Genomic DNA, 20,832 nt, shown 5'->3' on the forward strand with positions numbered 1-20,832 from the left:
GTCCTTAAGTAGGACACAAAAAGTACTAACCTTAAAAAGCCAGTTGAATTTCATTAAAATAAAGAACTTCTCTTCTTAAAAATACGTGATTAAGAGAGGAAAAAGGCAAGACACAAAATGGAAGAAAATTTTTTGCAATACACGTGTCTCACAGAGCCCTTGTATCCAGAATATATAAAGAACTATAAATCAATAGGAAAAAACAAATTTCAAAAATGGTCAAAAGATTTAAACAGGCACTTCACAAAAGAGGATATCAAAGTGGCCAATAGGCCTGGCACAGTGGCTCACGCCTGTCATCCCAGCACTTTGGGAGGCCGAGGCGGGCGGATCACCTGAGGTCAGGAGTTCGAGACCAGCCTGGCCAACATGGTGAAACTCCGTCTCTACTAAAAATAGAAAAATTAGCCAGGTGTGGTGGTGGGCACCTGTGATCCCAGGTACTCGGATGCCTGAGGCAGGAGAATTGCTTGAATCCGGGAGGCGGAGGTTGCAGTGAACCGAGATCACGCCACTGCACTCCAGCCTGGGCGACAGAGTGAGACTCCATCTCAAAAAAAACCAAAGTGACCAATAAACATATGAAAAGATCTTAATATTATTATAGTTTTTCATCTAGGAAATAGATATTAAAACCACAGTGAGGGCCAGGAGCAGTGGCTCACGCCTGTAATCCCAGCACTTTGGGAGGCTGAGGCAGGCAGATCTCTTGAGGCCAGGAGTTCAAGAACAGCCTGGCCAATACAGCAAAACCCCACCTCTACTAAAAATACAAAAATTAGCTGAGCGTGGTGGCATACTCCTGTAATCCTAGCTACTCAGGAGGCTGAAGCACTAGAATCACTGGAACCCGGGAGGTGGAGGTTGCAGCGAGCCAAGATCACACCACTGCACTCCAGCCCAGGTCACAGACCGAGACTCTGTTTCAAAAAAAAAACAAAAACAAACACCACAGTGAGGTACCATTACATACCCACTAGAATGGCTAAAAATTAAAAGTTTGGGCCCGGGCATGGTGACTTACACCTGTTATCCCAGCACTTTGGGAGGCTGAGGTGGGAGGATCACTTGAGGCCAGGAGTTTGAGGCTGTAGTAAGTTATGATTGTGCCACTGCTCTCCAGTCTGGGCAACAGGGCGAGACCCTGTCTCCAAAAAAAAAAAGAGTCTGACAATACCAAGTATTGGTGTGTTTGTGGAGAACTAGAACTAGGTATGTTGCTAAAGGGCTTGTAAATTGATTCAAGCACTTTAGAAAACTATTGGGCAGTAAAGCTAAACATATGTCTACCCTGTAACCCAGCAGTTCCACACCTGGTATATATCCAAGAGAAACTGGATGTGTTCACCAAAGGTTATGCATGGGAATGTTCACTGTAGCTTTATTCATAATAGCTCAAAGCTGGAAACAACCCAGATGTCCATCAGTAGCAGACTACATAAATAAATTGTATTCTGAAATATAAATAAATAAACTGTATTCTATTTATACAATGGAATAATACTCATCAATAAAAAATAACACATTATGGACACATGCTACAACATGGTTGAATCTCATAGACATTACGGAAAACTGCAAAAGCCAGACATAAAAGAGCACAGACTGTCTGATTTATATAATATTTAAGAACCATTGGACTAATCAGTGATAATAAAGTCAGAATGTCACTTCCTCTGGTGGGAGAATATTGTCCCAGAAGGGCACAGGGAACATCTAGAGTGTTAGGAATGTTCTGTATCATTATCATGGTGGTAGTTAGACATGTGTATACATATGTAAGAATGTATTGAGCTGTACACTTCAGATTTGTGCACCTGCTGTGCCTCGTGTATATTTTGTACCTTAAAGAAAACAGTTTGAGGGGGTTGCAGTTTCTCAATCAGAGAGGGAGTTTGCCTCTTTCCCTGCAGCCATATTCTATTCCAGTGCCAAAATCACCTCTTCATTCAGAGTACCAATTCTGAAATTTACCCGGGAGCTGACTTCTTAGGAAAGGGCTTTCTGGAATCCTGGAATGAAAAGATTGATGTTCGTGAGAATAAACATGCAAGGGGAGGAGACAGGAGATCATATTACTGGGTGACTAACACTAGGTATGAAAATTGGTATTGAAGCATTAATATCTTAAACTAAAGTTTAACTGCTTTTTTTGCTCCCCTTGTTTTGTTGAATTGTTTCTATTTAGTTTTTTTCCCACCTCATCGTTCATCTGGCCTTTTTTCTTTTCTTTTTTTTCTTCCAAGAGACAGAGTTGCCCAGGCTAGAATGTAATGGCTAGGTACTGTCATAGCTCACGGCAGCGCCCGGTTGCTGGGCTCCAGCAATCCCCCTGCCTCAGCTACTCGAGTGGCTGGGACTACAGGCATGTGCCACTGTGCCTGGCCATCCTGCCATTTATAGGAGTCCTTTTTCTTTTGTAGAAATGTCATTGCTATTGACTAACAGGGACAACCCCATTTTTTTTCTTTTCTTGGAGACAGAGTCTTGGTCTGTTGCCCAGGCTGGAGTGCAGTGGCACGATCTTGCCTCACTGCAACCTCCGCCTCCCAGGTTCAAGCAATTCTCCTGCCTCAGCCTCCCAAGTAGTTGGAACTACAGGCGTACACCGCCATGCCCGGATAATTTTTTATATTTTAGTAGAGATGGGGTTTCACCATGTTGCCCAGGCTGGTCTCGAACTCCTGAGGTCAGGCAATACGCCCACCTCAGCCTCCCAAAGTGCTAGGATTACAGGCGTGAGCCACCGTGCCCAGCCCTTTTTTCTTTTTATAAGATTGAATTCCTCCTTCTCTTTCAAATAGAATACTGAGATATTAGAGTTCAGCTATTTAGAAGGAAGTCTGAACATTTTCTCTTTGGAAGTATAGTTTATTTTCCTAGTTCCTTTAGTTTCACAGAAAGTATCAGTAAACTATTTCCGATTGAATATTTTTCTCAAATGTGCAGTTTTTTATGAGCAGAATATGTCCCCACCATTGCTTTGCTTGGTAATTAGTCATCTGAGATATTCCGAGAGCAACTCTGACAACAAAGATAGAGTAATAGGCAGTAACATGAGTTAAGAGAAAAAAAGGAATGTCCTATAGCATCCTTATGTAAACATTATGAAAATTTGCTGATCCACAAAATTGTTTTAATTGAAACCAACTTTGTCTAAACCTTGAGAAAGCAAATCTGCAAATCAGGGCTGAGCAACAGAATTATATAGCTATGTTATTTAGAAATTTGTTTCTAATTCTTGGTCACCTTTTGGGCTCAGCCCCAAAGTATGAGTTGAATATGAGTGTTTTAATCAAGATAGGACCATTTATTGATACTTCCAAAATTGATAGAAATCTTCAGTAATGTGTGAGAACAAAGGTAAAGTTGGAGCCAACTTTTTAGAGTTTCTTATTCTTATTGATTCACAGGAAGTGAGTTTATTTTGTTAGTTTCACATTGGAGTCTCAGTTCCACCAGCTCATTGGCAAACTGGAGCATTAACTAAAAAAGACCTTTTATTGTTCATATAACTTAACTTGGAGAGCTTTCAACCAACAGTATCCCATATGGCCATGTAACATACATTCATGTATGTCTCACCTTGATCTAAGAGGGATTGGCGTGAGTTACAGTATACATGAAACATAGTGGAGTAAAATAAATATGCTTGGAAATTGAAGCACAAAGGTAAATAAAAATAAAGCCAATAGCCACAAATTTGCCTCTAAGCATCCCAGTAGCCAAAATAGTGGGGAAAGCCAAGGACAGGACAAGATTCACAAAGACCATCAGATTAAAACAGATCAGTTATAAATTGGACTACATCAAAATTAAAAACTCTGTACTGCAAATGGTACTATCAAGAAAATGAAAAGACATCCCACAGAATGGTTGAAAATGTTTTCAAATCATATATCTCCTAAGAGATTGGTATCTAGAAAATATACTCTTACAACTGAATAAGACAACCCAGTTAAAAATGGGTAAAGAATTGAATTGACATTTTTCCCATGAAGACATACAAATGGCACATGAAATGATGTTTGACATCATTAGACATTCAGAAAATGCTAATCAAAACCACAATGGGATACCACTTCACAGTCAGTAGGATGGCTGTGAAAAGACAGCAGTTAATAAGAAGTGTTGATGAGAATGTGGAGAAATTGGGACCTTCTTAACACTGCTGGTGGGAATGTAAAATGGTACAGCTGCTTTGGAAAACATTCTGACAGGTCTTCAAATGATTAAACATAGAATTGACTTATTACTCAGCAATTCCAGTCATAGCTACGTACCCCACAAAGAAATGAAAATATGTCCTCGGAAAAACTTGTACACAAATGTTCATAAATGGCATTCAACATAATAGCCAAAAAGCAGAAAAAAGCAATTGTCCATAAACTGGATAAACAAAATGTGGTAAACACAATGGAATACTATTCAGCCATAAAAAGGAATGAAATGCAGGTATACATGTCAACATGACTGAACCTTGAAAACATTATGCTAAGTGAAAGAAGTCAGTCACTACAGACCACATATTATATGATGCCACTCATTTGAAATGACCAGAACAGACCAATCTACAGAGAAAGTAGATTCGTGTTCAACCAGGATTAAGGGGAAGAGGTGAGGGAAGGAAATGGGAAGTGAGTGCTAACAAGTGGGGGATTTCTCATTGGGGCAATGAAAATATTCTAAGCACAGATTGTGGTGATGGTTGCACAACTCTACTATATTAAAACCATTGACTTGTGTACTTTAAACAAGTGAATTTTGTGGTATATGAATTCTATTTCAGTTAAGATGTTAAAAAGGAAAACAAAAGTTCAGGTCGTTTGATATGACTGTTTCTTATAATGGCCCTTACTGCAGGCTGCTATCTTTATACCCAATGTGAATAGCAATTCTGGGAGAGCCCCAAACAAGGTAATATCATACACATTTTACCGTGTAGCTTTTAAGCTCTAATTAGACCAACACTCAGTATAGAGTTTCAGCAATGCTTTGTTCTCCCACTTCCTAACAGTTACATCAGTGATGTGCTGTGAGAAGGCACTGTAGCTTTCTTGTCAAGGGTATTTGTTCTACTTAAGGAGATTAGAGAGGGTGTGACAGTGATTTAATACATGCCTGCCTATGGTTGACAAATGAAAGCACTTCATAAGTAGATTTCAGTTATCCATTTTTCACATTCCATTAGGTAGTTAATGTAGTTCTTTCAGTTTCTCTTCTCATATTGATATATAAAGCCTTGGGAATAGCAGCAAACTGTTACTGCTCATTATTCTTCACTGCCTTCTTTTGGCAAATTGGTACTGGAGTAACTGACAGGGTTCTCCTAATAGGATCTTTCTTGTGGCACCCTGTACCTTTTCATATATTAGCGTTTTTACTGTCTGAGAAAGGAGATGCAAGGAAGTTTACCTGTTGGTACTAATTTTAGGTTGCTTCCTTTTCCATTGCTAAGAAGGAAGAGGGCTTTCTTAGTTATTGGCCTACTCTCTTGAACACTGTATGGAAGCCATATGGATTGGAAACATTAGCCTCTGCTATATTTTTATAGCAGATGGGTACACACATTTGCATTAGGAATTCAATAGTTCTATGCTTTTGTTAGCTTTGTACTCCACTCCTGGACAAGAAATAACCCTTCACATGGAACCTATTTTTCTCTCCTTCCAAATGCCAGTCTGCTGTTCAAAGGCCGCTCTTTTTTTTTTTAAATGAAGTAATTAATAGGGCAGTTGGACTCCAAATAAGTCACTTGAGAGCAATAAGATATAGTTGTAAATAAGCTTTTTGAATAGGACCCAGCAGTAGCTCATTTAATATCACCTGAGATATTTTACAAACTAAGGATTGTTGTGATGTCAAACTATTTGATTCTACATGTTGTTTCGATACGTGGATATCAAGATATGAAGTAGCAGTTGGCTACCTAAAATGAAAAGAGCAATGTTCCATGGCACCCGAAATGTTAAAAATATTAGAAACTCTCCCCACCCCATATTCCTCCCACCCCAATTGAGTCTCTCACAATAATCTTCTCGCTTCTCTAACTAGTTGACTTTCATTATGGATGGGGATAGGCTAAAAAACGGGCCCCTGGGATGGCTGTGCTGCCATCAGTGCTGTTGGTTTACTCACTCTTTTTCTGTCTTCATTTTTGCATGCTACTGCTCCTGCCCTCTTACAGCCACAGTAGAAGCGGTAGAGGCCCGGGAAGGTATGGCCATATTACTCTGATAGATGTGATCCATGTGTCTGTGTACTGGTTTTTCGAAGCTTTATCAACATTTCAAATATTTTATTATTGCATCACCAGAACTATAACAGTGAGAAAAGGTATAGTTGTTTCTAGGCATGTTAACGAAGCAGATGTTTCCTTTGTGTCCTGTCTTTGCATTAATTTTAAATAACCTTCACCACAGCTACAGTTTTTTTTCTGGGCTCTATCAGCTTTAATGCAATGGCAGAAGCTTAAGCAACTGGTCATGAGAGGTCAAGTGGTTTACTTCTGTATCCCTTCCATGTACAAGAGACATCCATTTGATTCTAAAGAGAGCCAAATAGGTCAGCCTCTTCAGCGATTCTAAAAGATTTCAAGAGCAGAGGTAGAAGTAGACTGGAATTTAGTTCAATTCATTTCTGAGGTTGCCCTAAGGTAGGCAAGTTAAATTAACTTTGTTTCTATGAAAACCATTGGAATTGATAAACTTGTATTATACTTGTAATTGTTTTATTAGGTAAGATGGTTCAAAATGTGAATGCCTTAACTTGGTGTTACAAAAGTTGAATCAGAAGGAAAATATCTAGAAGCTATTTTTAGGTTTTTAACTTATGTACAGCTCCTGGTTGTGCAAGATAGAAAGCTGTCCTAAACGAAAAGATTAGCTCTTTTGTTACTTTTTTTTTTTTGTGGTCTATGTGGTCTTTGTGCTAAAAGCAACTACCCTGGGTTTAACTTGTTCAATTATTCTAGTGTTGCCTTTGTTCTAGCATTGAGTATGTTTCTGGTGCATAAGACACTCTTTCTTAAAGGTACTGGGGCCCAGTAAGTACTTGTTAGCTTTTTGTTAGGTATATGTCTACCATGATTATGCATATAGAGCTTTTATGAAAATTACTTTCACAATTTCAGCTGCCCTTTGGGCTTTAAGGAAGCAGTAGCTGCAGCCAAGACTGATTCAGTCAGACATTGCCCATGACTTTCACTAGACGTGTGCTCCATAGCCACCTTTCTGTGTGTTTCTCTAGGAGGTTGCTGTGTGCTAAGAGACTTTTTGTAAGCCTGTTGCTTTGCTGCCTAATTGAGCTCTCTCCACCTGCTTCCTGTTTTTCTGTAGCCATCAGAGGGTTCTCGCTTCAGCACAAGATCCGGAGTTTTGAAGAAGCGCGAGGTCTGGACCGAATTAATGAGCGAATGCCACCCCGAAAGGATAGCATACACGCTGACGGGCCAATGAAATCTGTAACCTCAGCACACTCACATGCTGCGCACAGGAGCGACCAAGGGAAGAAAGCCCAGTCATGACTTAGAGTCCTGCCGTGGCTCAGGTGGATCTAAAACTCAAGAACAAATTTTATTTATTTATTATTGGAAAATGAAAAGCAACTCAAACAACTTCAACCTGGAGGTGCATTTATAATTCAGTCTGCATTTATTCTGTAAAAAGGTGACTGTTTTATAAATTCTTTTAATTTATGTTCAATATATATAAAAAGTGCATCTGTTTTGTTTTTCCCTTTTTTTCCATAATTTTAAGAAATGAATCTGATTGTTGTCAACACATTTGTGAAGTCTTGTGCTATAAAGGGGAACTTCCCTTAATAAAAGGGCCTTGGAAACCTCAAACCTGGGTTTCTGACTTGAACTAGTCAGTCTTCATTATTGTTTTTTGGAAGGTAATGTCTTTCATGCAAGACTAATAACTTTTCAAATGCAAGAAGATTTTTTTCCTTTTCATTTTTTTCCTTTCTGCTGGGTGCCATTGAAGAAAGTCCTCTTAGATTTCAGTGGCTAAAAGTGCTTCTCTTCTGATGGGAAACTGGATCATAGTAGAACTTCAAAGTGAGTAACCCAAATCCAGTGATTTTAAGGGCGAAGGGAAATGTTTTCCATAATAACCTACTTTCTCTGGACTCTCAGTTCATTTAAATATGTTCTAGTAAACAAAATAAAAAATAATAAGGGACGTTCTTAGATTTACTTAAAATCTGTTCATCTGACCGTGGGCATGATTGGTTTAAATTTCCTTAGGACTTTGGAGGAGAAAGATTTTCAGAAAGCTTTCACAATTGCCAGATTATTTTACTTTCATTTTTGAACCCCAGGTGACTTCTGTAAAGGAAGTCACTTTCTAAATATTTGATAAATGCCCTCAGCAGCACCTTCTACAACAAGATGTATATATGCCCTGCTAGGCTGTTGGCATCAGCTCTCGCATCTGCCTTCCCATCATCCTTCTGTTGTTCCCTGTCAGTATTACTGAAACCAGCTGGGGTAGTAGAAACTGACAAGAATTCAATGGTGCCCTTGTGAATTGAAGGTCTTGCTAAAGAACGTTGGATAAGTGAGGATTTCCTGTCTTCTGTATCAGTTACTCTTTAGGTTGAATGGTATTTCAGCCTCCATTAGCATATTTTGGAATGCGAAAAGCAAGTGTTCAGATGTAGTGTGTGAATTATCTTCCCTTAGTTTGATTTTCAAGTCACAACCAACTAGTGAAGGAAATTTTGGGGCTACTTAGGCTCCCATTTTGACTAGCCTCATCGCAGGAGCCGTGTCATAATAGTCATTGGTCAGCTCTGCAGTGAATGTACATGCCTGGGAACATTACATCAGAGCATGGAACATGCACATTTATGGCATTCCTTAGTGTCATTTGTGATGCGGCAGTCTAGCACTAAAGCAAGTATTTCAGACAGTAATACTTCATATTGGGAGTTTCCAGGAAACCAGAAAAACAAAGAACAACATAATTTTGGTGGTGGTTTTTTTTTTTTCCCCAAAAAACCATACTTCTCATTAGAAGAATGAAGACTTAGCCCATCTATCTCTGTTTTCCTATACCTTTTTTTCTAACAGTTTCTGATTTGTTTATGGCAGAAATCAAGGCACTCTTAGGGACTGGAATCTGCCTGCATAGATTGCTCCATTAATAAAAAGATAGGAAGGAGATAAAGGATCTCTGAATGGGTTGTGAGTAAAACCTGTGAAAGAAGGGGGAAAAAGTCTCTAGTAACTGTCTTTTCCTGATTGTTGTTGAACTCAAATCGGGTATTAAGCACCTAGATATCCTTATGCTCCTTTCTCTTCCAATCCCAGGATTAGAAAAGATCCTGTCTTTGGAAATTTCACTGATGAAAGTCATTCCACGTGACAGACTGCAGAGCTGCTAGTACCTTATCCCTTTCTCCTTTTCATTAAGGCTGTTACACATATACAATCCACAGGTAGAAACCACTCTTAGGGGCCTCCATAAGCAGGCAGTAGTAGAAATAGTTACTATAAATCCTTATAAGCAAAAAATAATATTTTGTTACGGATGATTATTTAGGAATGGCTTCACTATTGTCTCAAAAAGCAGAATGATAAAGCAAGTTTCCTTGACAGAACCATCACAGAATTATATACAGGATTTCACTGGTTCCCTCTGAGCTGTGGAGGAATCGGCCAGAGTAGAGAGGTAGGTGGTGCTGGTTCAAGAAAACCTGAGTAAGTTTTAGAGCAGCACTAACTCTTAGAGGAGGTTAAGTTTGAATTCGGTTGAATTCTAAAGATAAAGTTATCCCTTCCGTTCTGTAGCTGTTTTAATGTAAACAACAACTTCCAAGATGGCTGGACCCTGCCCTGGGTTTGCTTGAAGACTACTTTTCCTGTCTAGGGCCGTGATTAAACAGACATTTTCATTGCTGTCAAAGTTCTGCAGTTTTGGTGTTTTCAAAGTCTCTTCTGTTTTATTGAATGTTTCCCCCTGTGTGTGCTAAAGATACTGGAAACAGTTTTATTGTGTTTTCCTTCACAGGACCTTCCTTGTGGAAGGCCCACAGGGACCTTCTTTTTCTGCAACTTCTCCCATTTAGGAAAACAAAAACAAAACAATTCCCCAGGCATGTCAGGACTCCTTTGTAAACTTTTCTGAAATGCCATTTTGAAAATGATGCTTCACATGGACCAGGTTTCTCACTTTTAGTGACATACATATCACAGGACATTTAAATCGATCAGATGATTATTTCTTTTACAAATTTGAAAACTCATCTAATGTAAGTTCAAAACATATATCCTTTTTTTATTTCTGTGTTCTGAATGTTTAGAGCAAAAGCAAAACAATAAGCCAAGGGTGTGTGTGTGTGTGTGTGTGTGTGTTGTGTGTGTGTTGTGTGTGTGTGTGTGTGTTTCTTTAATAGAATGATAAAACAAAAATAGCCTCCGTTTTCCTTAAACTCTCAAGGTGACACTTTGGTTACAAGTAGAGACATTGCTGATTTGCTGGTCTTTTGTGACTGGATATTGATTGGCAAGGTAAGAATTGCTTATCACACTCTGATGAGCTTGATACTGCTCCTTGCCTAGGAGTAAAAGACTCAGCCTCTCCAGGAACATCAGTATTTTTTATGTCTTTCATTGCCTTTATTGGTTCTTCCATGAAAAATTCAATGAAGCAAGTTTCTCTCAATAGCAAAGATTTGCCTTCTTAAGATTAGCTTTCTTTGCCATCCTGATAACTTAGGGATGATTTCCTGACATTGTTCAAAATAGGAACAGAGAAACCCTTATTTGTTTTGTCAATAGACTATTATTGAATGTCATTAAGGAGCAAGGGAAGATTTTTAAAAATTGGATAACTTTGGGGCCTTTTTTTGCCTTTTTGGCATTGTCCCTTAGATCCTCTTCTCTCTGAGTGCTTTAAAAACACACGGTTTGAGGCACAGCTGATCTCTATAGGAAAAATATTATAAGCCATGCCTGCATGAGACACAGCTGGGCTTGCTGTTCATGGTCATTACTCAAGAGTCTCTCCAGCCTCAGAATGAGTAAAGCTAAAATCTGTTCCCTCAACCCTGCCCTATTTTATGTAAATATGGTAGCTGATCTCCAAAATTTTTGACTGTACCATGTCTATAAAGTTTAACCTTTTAAGAATTTTCATCCAAGCTGGGCGCGGTGGCTCACACCTGTAATCCCAGCATTTTGGGAGGCTGAGGCTGGCGGATCACAACGTCAGGAGATCGAGACCATCCTGGCCAACATGGTGAAACCCCGTCTCTACTAAAAATACAAAAATTAGCTGGGTGTGGTGGCACATGCATGTAATCCCAGCTACTGGGGAGGCTGAGGCAGGAGAATCACTTGACCCAGGGAGTTGGAGGTTGCAGTGAGCTGAGATTGCGCCATTGCACTCCATCCTGGAAGACAGAGCAAGACTTCGTCTCAAAAAAAAAAAAAAAGAATTTTCATCCTGACCAATCTGGGTGACCAATCAATTAAATTGGTTTAGGAAGAGCTTGCCCCAGATTGGTTGATTTCATAATTTTTCTTTTTATTAATTATTGGGTTTTTCTTTCTGATCTCTGCATTGAAAATTATTTCCTAAGCCATAAAGACTTGTTGAGGTACCATTCTAGAATCCCCAATATTTATTATAGTTGTTATAGTAACAGTGGAACCCAAGTTTCTCCTAAAGCATTACCCAGCTTTCCTTGCCCAGGCAGAAAAGATGGCAGAGGGAGGGTGAACCCAGGGCCCATCTGTGGGTATGCGCTCCAATTTCCTAAATTGTTTGTGGTTATAACCATGGCTTCCACCTTGTCTGGCACCGGGTCCACATCTTTTCTGAGATCTGCTAGAAGGTGAGTAAAGGACAGCCTAGGAAGGCCCAGCAGTGGATTGAGGAGGGTTGGGTTACCTGGAGGACGGGTCCCAAAACTGGCTTGCCACAGTCCCTTTCAGTATTGCTGTGATGAGATGCCTGGAGGAAAGCTGTCAGAAAGAGCAGATGTGTGTAGAGGAAGAAAGTTGTGTAGTCGAAGGACAGTGTTGTTTACTCTTATATTGAGTGTGAGTAGAGAACTGTATTAACAATAGGGCTTTGTGCCATTGACAGAGTGTGAAAGAGGGAGCCTATATTACATTGGGGTTTGGGACCTGACCTGCCTATATCTAGCCAGCGAGAGTGGGGTCAGTGTTAGCTGCCTTCATCTATGCAGTCACAAAGGTAAAGATGATACTGGAGAGTATATTCCCTCCCGGGAGGCCTTGGCCTCACGCCCCTGCCACCTTGGCAAGACCTGCTAAATAACACCTTTGTCTGAGACAGGGTTATGCATCATCTCCTCTTCTATGCCCTCATGGCAAGTCTAGGTGGCTTAAGATTAAGAAGTGAGGACATGGAGGCGGACTGTCCCTCTGAGCAGCTCTGAAGTAGGGCCAAGCACACTGCCTTCCAGTAAGTTCTTGCCCACATTCCTTCACTGCCTTGACGTAGATGTCTCCAAATACTCTTAACATGAAATGCATGTAATGAGGAGCAGGCCTATCATAGATCTTGATTTGGGGCAATAAAGATGTGTTTTTGTCACAGAACTTTTTGAGGATGACATTGTAAGTCCCTAACTTTTATTTTCTCAGTGCATGGTGACCCCAATAGCTGTTTTTCCCGATAGATCTGTCAGCAGGCATTTTCCAAGAAGGGGCCCCAGTATTCCTTCCTAAATGGTGAGATGGTCAAGACGTCAGACCAGTTGGTGGTGTGATATTTTTTCAAGGTTCTGAATGATGGATTATTTGCTTGTGCTTAGAGATTGCCTACTTTTTCTTGCTTTCAGTTATGTTAAAGAAGGCGAGGGAAATGTTACTTATTGGCCAAAATCATCTAATGTCTTTTTTGTGAACAAGAAATTAATTTGTTAGGACTTCTGTACTGTAAATTAGAGGTCATCTTAAGATTGAAAAAAAGAAGAAAACACCCTTAAATGATAACTTTATTGGCTCCCTGTGTCTTTATTTCCTGTATTTCCTGGTGGAGGTACTTATATTTGGCTTTTACTCATTTAATAATTCCAGACCCCAGGAGAAAGCCTGGCTTTTGATGTCTGGTCTGGTCTCTGATGATACCAAGGAATTCCCCTCCCAAGGGAGGGAATCCCATCACAATAAAAAGGACCTCTCTCTTTCGTCTCTCCAGCCCTTTCGTTTTAAAGCAGCTATGGTTGGCCACAACGTGTTTCTGTTTCTCCCAACTCAGAATCCACTCCCCAACCCTGGCCTCCTTCTTACCCAAGTCCCAGCCCCCTCTGCAGCTTCTCCAATAGAGGCCACTACTTGAAGAAAAGGAAGGAAGACATCCCAGAAAACATACATTCTTTACCAAGGATAAAAATAGTTTTGTACTCTTGTAATTTAATGACTGTGCATGTGATCCTAATAATAGACATGGTGAATTCCATCTTGGAGAAGCCAAGGCAGCCAAAGAGGATTTGAATGTGGAGTTGGCCTACCAAGAACGGGAAGTGTCAGACTAGCCTTTTCATGCCTCTGAAAAGTAGAAATATGAGGTGCTGTGGATTCACAAGGAAAAACAAGCTCCCCTGGGCAAGTGGGGAATTGGGGATAGGGAAAGAGCCAGGGCCCTGGAGAAGAAAGTGTGTCAGTGAGGGGACTCTACAGGTTATGGCAGTAGAGGTAGAAGAGCTAAATCCAGCACTGCCAGGTCCAAGTGAGGTGACTTTTACACTAAATACAACCACATTAAGGGCCACGGTGCAGTTTACAGGCCAGAAAATGGGCCAGGTTTCTAATTTCCAATAAGCTGAGTAGCATTGGGTTCTTTGTTATCCCAGTGGCATCCTGATGTAGCAATGTCCCTACACCTTAGCTAAACCTTCAGTAAAATTAGGTAAGATTTGCCCATATTTCTGGAATTGTGGAAAGATTTTTAATAGCCTGGAAATGAAGGACTTCAATGCAAATTCATATTAACCTGTTGCTCCATCTAGATCTGTTCCTCACTTTGTTGCCTGCTGCATGTAATTGCATGGTCTTGCCTTTTTTTTTTTTTATCACAACTTTCAGGCTTTAGAAAGAAAATGTAATTTTGATACAGTAGATGAATAATTTAATGGTAAATGAAGCAGACTTTTTAATGTTGATGCTGTTAAGGAGAAGGTTCATCATAGAATTCAAGGAGGTGGGAAGACAAGGTTCTTCTTTGTTTGGAGGCCAGAGCCGTACCTTATGGTATCCACTGGGCCAACAGATCAGCCCTCTTATCCTACCCATCGCAGTCTACCTGAGCTGGGAAAGAAGACTGATGCAGACCTAATTTCCCAGCTCCTGGGTCTGTGCCCTCCTTTGTGGCTGAGTTGACTTGGCTTGGTTTTCCCTCTGAGGTCATCACTTACTTATCCTTCCCTTATAAAATCTACTTTCTAGAGCTGACAGCCACTTGTTTGTTTCATCTTTCCTGAGAACTAAGAGAGGTTCACCCAGCTCAGTTCTTCTCAAAGACACCCCATCTGTGCATTGTGCTTGTTTGCTCATCCATGAAAAGAGGAAGAGAGAACAGCCGTGGATGTGATGTCAGTATCAAAACTTCCTTGAGGACAGGCGGGATAAATTGGGCAAACGGCTGAGTTCTCCCGCAGCCTTTGGGAGATTGGCCCTGAGAACCCAGAATAGATGCCCATTATACATCATGCGTGTGCTATGGAAAGGTCTGTGCCAGGCAAGCCTGAGAGTCTCATTCTCTATTCCTATGGGGTTCCATGCACCCATCCTGGCTGCCAGACCCCAATACCCATCATACTTGACCTGTACTGGGTATTTTTTCACTCAGATCCCTCACTCTACAGTGACTCTACCAGAAATCTTAAATTCCAGATGAGCCACGTCATGCCATTGTCAGCATAGGAGGCCCTTTGAAGCCCCAAAATGGGTCATTTGCACTCCCTTCTTCTGCCTGCTCCTGTTCCCATGAGTGGTTGGCATGGAAAGGGCCATCAGTAGAACTTGGCTGGCAACATTTGCAGGAGCAGGAATCAACAGAGGACCCAGGAGAAAGGGATGGAGCCCAGGGGATGAAACATAGTCCAGATTCTTGCTGGTATGTCCATGTGACTTGGTTTCAATTCCTCACCATTGTGTCACTGTGGCCTTCTAGAGAAGTCCAAACTGCTGGAAACGGGCAGTGCTTTCTGCGCTAACCCCTTCTGGTCTGACTGCTCAGCTTAGAGGAAGGAAGAAAACACTCAGAATTCTGAGAGCAAAACCCCCCAAAAAATCTACTCAAAGCACCTGAAGTTCATCCCTGGGGAGGAGAAGAAAGGAAGAGCAGATGCCCTGTATCTCCATGGGGGTACTGAGGCACAGAGCTAGGGAAGCCTAGCTGCCCAGGGTGGATCTCAGAGGGTGACTCATCTGAATTGCCGATTCCCAGCACCAGAGCAAGGCGCTCCTCAAGAACTGAGTCCGGGTTCATGTCTTCTGGGACCCCTGGCTTCCCTTTTCCCACTTGAGAACTAAAACTGGGTGCTCGGCCCACCCCGCTCACCCCACCTTCACTTCAGTGCTCTTTCCCCTCATTTGTCATCCTTGGTGACAGAGATTGCTTTTCAGAGTGACCCGCATTCCACCGCCTTCTCCCCCTCCCTGTGAAGAGCCACATTTACTGGTAGTCCCGTGGCTAATCCTGCCCTGCAGGGGGGTGGGGGTTGTGGACAGACCCCTGTTGACGGTGATGTTGGGGACTACCCACAGAACAAAAGGTGCAGCCTCAAGGGCTTGAGTGGGGAATACTGATGCCTGGGATCAGGTAGCTGGGAAAACAGGGCAGTTATGTAACTGTGTTTACTGTGGCTCAGGTGGCTCTGAGAAGGCAGAGGCAGCCCCTGACAAAGGGCAGTGCCAGAGGTGGGGAAGCCGCGACTTGCAGGGAGGGAGGCCCCTCTTAGACAGGGGAGTCGTGCATGCAAAGGAGAGAGTGCAGTGGGATTTGGAAAGGAAAGGAATCTGTTCTGTTGTTGACAGCCAGCCGGCCAGCCGCCTTATCTAGGACAATCTTCCCAGCCTCAGCCTCTCCCTAACCATGCCAGCTGTGGAGGCAGCAAGGAGAGCTGACGCTAGAGGGAGGCGTTGGGAAATCAGACACCTGGTTCCTGGCTCAATCTCCAAACCCTGCTACTTTTCCCCCCTTAATCTACTTTTCCCCCCTTAATCTACTTTTCAAAGAGAAGGAATTCTTCTCTTTAGATAAGGGCAGAAAGGGAGGAATCAGTCAAATTTCCTTATGTTTTCTCTGCCCTGTGGCCCACTGTCTCCCATCCTCTCGGCTGTGAGGCCAGATGGGCACCACGGAACACGGTGGATTCTGACCTGAGAGAGGTGATAAACCCGGCAGAGCCCAGGCCTAAGTAGACAGGCAGAAGTCAAAGCGGCTCAGGAAGAAAGCTCAGGTCTCCCGTAGACCTACCCCGCCTCCTCCTACAAAGCTGTTTACTCAACGCCCGATTCCCATAGAGATGAAACTGGTAGCCAGTCCCCAGCTCCTTACCCATGGCTGCCACCTCCCTTTGTGAGAAACAGGAAGTGGGGAACTTTGTCAGCTCTGCTGCACCCTCTACACTAAATATTTATCTTGGAGTCCAGGTCAGAGCCCTAGAGAATAAGAGAAGCTTGCTGCTGGTGAGGGGGTATGGCCAGGATTCCTGGAGTCGGAAGAGCTTCAGCTTCACCATCTTGGGAGAAGAAGGAAGAAAGTGAAAGCGATGTGGTCCTTAGTCCCAAGGACCCTGACAGGTGGGAAAAATGCGTGTCTAAGAAAATGGGCACCTATTTTATCCCTGAGGGAGGGAAGAGGCTACCTGGGGTGGATAAGAAGGTTTCTAAGCTTCAGGTGGGGGGGCAGTGCACTGCTGCCTCCCTCAAGAAGTGTCCCAGGGTTCCTCCACTGCTCAGCTGTCCTCCACAGCAATGCCCCTGCCATCCCCATCTCTCCGCCTTCCTGGAGAGTCAGAGGTTCTTGGAAGGAGTCTTCAAGGTCATCTTGTTCAGCTCCCCGCTCAGTGCAACAGTTGCCTTTACATAGATGCCCCACAACTGGCAGACTCAGAACCCCTGGAATCATGTAAAAATTTGTCCTGGGAAGCCTTGGACCTGCTTCCCTATGATGTGTCCCCCAGTGGTCCCACTGCTGCTGGTGCAGCTGTGTGTCCACATGGCAGCCCCGCAGGCGCTAGAGGCCAGCAGGCCTATCTGAAGCTTCTCAACCCAAACATCTCCAGCTTTCACATGTGATGTTTCAAGGCAATGGGGAGAGCTTCTTTACCAGAACGAGGGAGAAGATAAGACTAAAGCAGTAATGGTGGTAGGGACTGAAAATCACTTAGTCTTTTCTCTACTCTCTTTCTTTCCAAACTTTGAGTTGAGTGGTGAGCTTGGAAAACACTCCAAAACTCCTCGTGGCCTCTGGCACCAGTCTGACACCCAGTAGGAATGCAGGAGATTACATTAGTTTTCATAATTTAGCATTGATCACTCCCAGCTCGTATCTAAAGTTGATCAGTAACTATTGGTTGGTTGGTTGGTTTGGGGCTTGGGGATCCCTGAGCCAACTCAAGGGCCAGAAAGGATTCCAGAGTGTTTCCACGGTCCTTCAATGTTCCTTAAGCATTCCCACTTTCTGAAGTGCCACACAGAGGCTTGGGGCAGAGACAGGGAGAGGGGATGGCCAGAATGGATGGGGAGCCGGAGGGCCGGGGCTCTGGGGACCCAGCTCAGAGCAGGGAGAACAGCGGAAAAGCAGGCAGATCAAAACAAACACAGTGTCTGGGAACACCAAGACCCTCCTAATCCCATCCCCGCCAAAGGGACCCCACCCTTATCCTCTTTAGGGGCGCGGCACGCCCAGGGGGGCCGCTCCCTTGGGCTGATTTCCTCCCTGTGCTTGCACGTGTGTGAGCGTCCCCACGTTTGCAGTGTACGCGCTCATGTTTGTTTGCACACGACCGGCCGCGCGCCGCCGCAGGCACACCCTCTTCCCCCAGCGCGGAGGGGCGGCGGGGCCTTCCCCTGGTCCGCTCCGCCACTCTGCCTGCGGGGCGCCCTCATCTCGCTCCCGGCCTGTCCGTCTCTCCCGGCTTGCTCAGTTCACCACTCCTGCCCCCTTGTCCTGGCTCCGCCCGGTTCATCACTCCTGCCCCTGTCCTGGCTCCGCTGCGAGGCTGCTCGCTTCCCACACTCTGGAAATGTCGCTGGAAACTCTGAGTGGCCCGTGTCGGGCCGCCCGACCCCTCCCCGACGCCAGCCCTGCGGTAGGGGCCGGGATGGCAGCTGGGAAACCAGAGAGGGCTCCCCGGGGACCCTCGGCGGCCCCTCCCGGCGCCGCCTCCCCGCCGGCCCGGCCTCCTCGGCAGGGGGCCACCAGTGTCCCCGCGCGCGCCCCGACGGACGGAGAGCACTCGCACGCCCCTCCTCTCCGGCCCAGCCCCGGCCCGCAGTCCAGATCCGAGACCCAAACTCCGCCCGCCCCGCCGCGCGACTCTCACGGTCCGGCCTCCGGCGCGCGCCCCTTCGGCCTCCCTCTTCCTCCTCGGGCGCCTGGCCCGGCCCGTCCTGACCCGGTCACGAGGGCCGCGACGGCCCGCGCTTCTCCTTGCCCTTCCTCCTCGAGCGCCCGCGCCAGGCAGCAGCCGGGCAGGGATGCTCCTGCGCTCCCGGGCGGCCTCGGGCCCAGCCACCTGCTCGCCGGGGAAGGTAGGTCCGGGGAAGGAGGGGCGGGGAGTAGGCGAGGCCGGCGGGAGGGATCCGTGCCCAACCCCAGGGAACCGCACCTAGCCCCTCCCCGGGGTCCGCGTCCCATACTCTGGGAAGAGGTGGGAAGTACCTCCCACCAGCCCTCATACCAGAAAAAGCGAAATTCAAGAAAAGCTGTCCTTGTCCACGTGGCCTTGTCGCTGAGAAATACCTGGGAAAGCTCTTGGGGCCAGGCACCCAAGGTCAGGGCAGTGTTCAGAGCAGGGAGGCCAGTGCCTACCCCAACAGAGCCGCCTCCCCTCTCCCGCTCCCGGGGCCTCTCCCCGCTCCCGGGGCTGGCTGGCTGCCTGCCTGGAGGGGCGGTCTGAATTCTGGGAGGACCCCTCCGCTCTCTGCTACATGGGGGACCAGTCCCCAGATGCTGCCCTCTTCCTTGTAAGTCCTCCCTAAGTCTCCTGACCTGGCTGCCAAGAGAAGAACTCGGACCACCCTTCCCTGGAGGTTCCTGGGGTGGGGGACGTCACAAGGGGCAGGGTTGAGAAGGGGCAGATGGGGGCACCAAGGGTAAGCAACCTCTGACTACGGGTCGTGGGGGACTAGGGGTCGTGGGGGACCTCCTGCCCTGCCCATCCTCCAGGAGAGCAGTTCTCACTGAGCACGAGGTGGGCGGGGAGGTCAGGGAAGGAAGGCGCTGTCAGCTGATGGCCCAGGCGGCAGCTGCTGAGCTACAACTTGGCCCGAAGCAGTCAGCTGGGCAGGGAGGGGTGCTGCGAGGAGCCGACCAGCTCCAGGTCTCCTGACCTTCCACCCCACCCTGCCTCAACTTCCCCCTGCAAGGGGAGGTGGAGTGTGGGGACTGGGGCGTGTCTGCCTGTTTTGCTTTGGTGGGAGTCCTAATTGGACCCAGCTGGGGAGCTGCTCCTCCTCCAGCCTCAGCCCTCCACTTCCCCTAGTCAGGCATGGGCACAGAAGAGCTGTGTCGCAGCAACTCAAATGTCAGGAGTCCCCACAAACTCAAACCAGAGACAAGGAGCTGCCCCCAGCCTTGGCTACACCCTCGCTAGCCCTGGGCAGGAGCTGGGTCCAGGGGCTGAGTCATCCCAGCCTTATTCTACCTGCATCCCCTCTGGGCCCCCAACTCTTCCACTGCTCACATGACTGCACCTGCCACCACTGTTCAGCTGACACCGCTCTGTACCCACAACCCCCGTGCAGCTCGTGTGGTCCCTCCGGTGGTCCCCCCAGAAGTCATAGTCACAGCTCTGCACCCAGATTCCAACACACACATACACACAGCTCCTCCCCATGCATTTGCAGCCCTCCCTGAGAGCCCCCAAGGACCCCACGGGCACAGGCAAACCTGATTCCATCCAGTCCTGGGCAGTGGCAGAGCTTGGCTGTTTCTGGTCCAGTCCAGCAGCCAAGACGCGGAGGGATGGACGCCGTAGCACCGTGCTCTGGGTCAAAAAGCCCCCTTGGACACCCCAAACTGGGAGCCCCTTTTTGTCCTCTTGCACCCCCACTCTGGGCTCCCCTCTTGCCCCTCCATTCCCTGGGTGCCTAGGGCTCCCTTCCCCTTCCCCAGCCTTAGGGATGAGGCAGAAGAAGCTGGCTGCGGGCAGGCATGGTGCTGCCAGGGAAGACCCTGCACTCACAAAACAGCCTGGAGGGGCGGGAGAAAGTGGAGCCAGGGTGCGCGTGTATGTGCGTGCACATTTGCCCACATGCAGAACACCCCAGGGCACTCAGCACCAACTCTCCGTGGGCATGAGCAGGTTCAGCTTTGCCCTCACCTGCCGCTTCTGTCTCCACCCACCCGGAGCCCTCTGAGTCCTCATTCTGTGAAGGAGGCCAAAGAAGGGCCCGATGCTCCCTGTGAGCTCGCAAGAGTGGGTCTTGCTGTCTGGAAATGCCCCCGACGCTCCCCTTGGCCCTATTGGGCTTAAGGCCCTGCTGACTGCTTCCTGCAGGGCAGTGGGCGGGTGGCTGAGTAATCCCTTGTACCCGCAGGCAAGAGATGCCCACACGGCCTGGGGGAGGCAGAGGGAACTGAAACAAAGTCCTGTGTTCCCAGGCCCCCTCTCTGC

General features: G+C 45.9%; 2 protein-coding genes and 1 long non-coding RNA gene across 11 annotated transcripts in view; 2 read left to right on the forward strand and 1 right to left on the reverse strand.

Moving 5' to 3' along the window:
- PPP3CC (protein phosphatase 3 catalytic subunit gamma) overlaps positions 1-7,865 on the forward strand; it is a 103,817-nt gene extending 95,952 nt beyond the window's left edge. For 2 of the 3 annotated variants that reach the window (XM_031013658.3, XM_063709129.1), the window contains 2 exons: positions 6,188-6,217; positions 7,338-7,865. In XM_031013658.3, the coding sequence (XP_030869518.1) occupies positions 6,188-6,217; positions 7,338-7,525 (218 nt within the window). In that variant the 3' untranslated portion in view covers positions 7,526-7,865. The remainder of the gene's footprint in view (positions 1-6,187; positions 6,218-7,337) is intronic. The other variant, XM_031013659.3, reaches the window with a different exon arrangement.
- Positions 1-12,425, reverse strand: part of LOC129524191 (uncharacterized) — a 99,009-nt gene extending 86,584 nt beyond the window's left edge. For both annotated transcript variants that reach the window (XR_008667904.2, XR_008667906.2), the window contains exons 1-2: positions 11,904-12,425; positions 1,845-2,012 (exon numbers count right to left, since the gene is read on the reverse strand). This is a non-coding gene — a long non-coding RNA (uncharacterized lncRNA). The remainder of the gene's footprint in view (positions 1-1,844; positions 2,013-11,903) is intronic.
- SORBS3 (sorbin and SH3 domain containing 3) overlaps positions 11,043-20,832 on the forward strand; it is a 31,537-nt gene continuing 21,747 nt past the window's right edge. For 2 of the 6 annotated variants that reach the window (XM_063709127.1, XM_019032416.4), the window contains exons 1-2: positions 11,712-11,847; positions 16,640-16,789. In XM_063709127.1, the coding sequence (XP_063565197.1) occupies positions 16,686-16,789 (104 nt within the window). In that variant the 5' untranslated portion in view covers positions 11,712-11,847; positions 16,640-16,685. Of the gene's footprint in view, positions 11,848-16,639; positions 16,790-18,611; positions 18,746-20,832 lie in introns of those variants that run through there. The other 4 variants (XM_004046756.5, XM_019032417.4, XM_055348914.2 and 1 more) reach the window with 3 other exon arrangements.

Source organism: Gorilla gorilla, chromosome 7 (assembly GCF_029281585.2).
Source record: "Gorilla gorilla gorilla isolate KB3781 chromosome 7, NHGRI_mGorGor1-v2.1_pri, whole genome shotgun sequence".
NCBI lineage: Eukaryota > Metazoa > Chordata > Mammalia > Primates > Hominidae > Gorilla > Gorilla gorilla.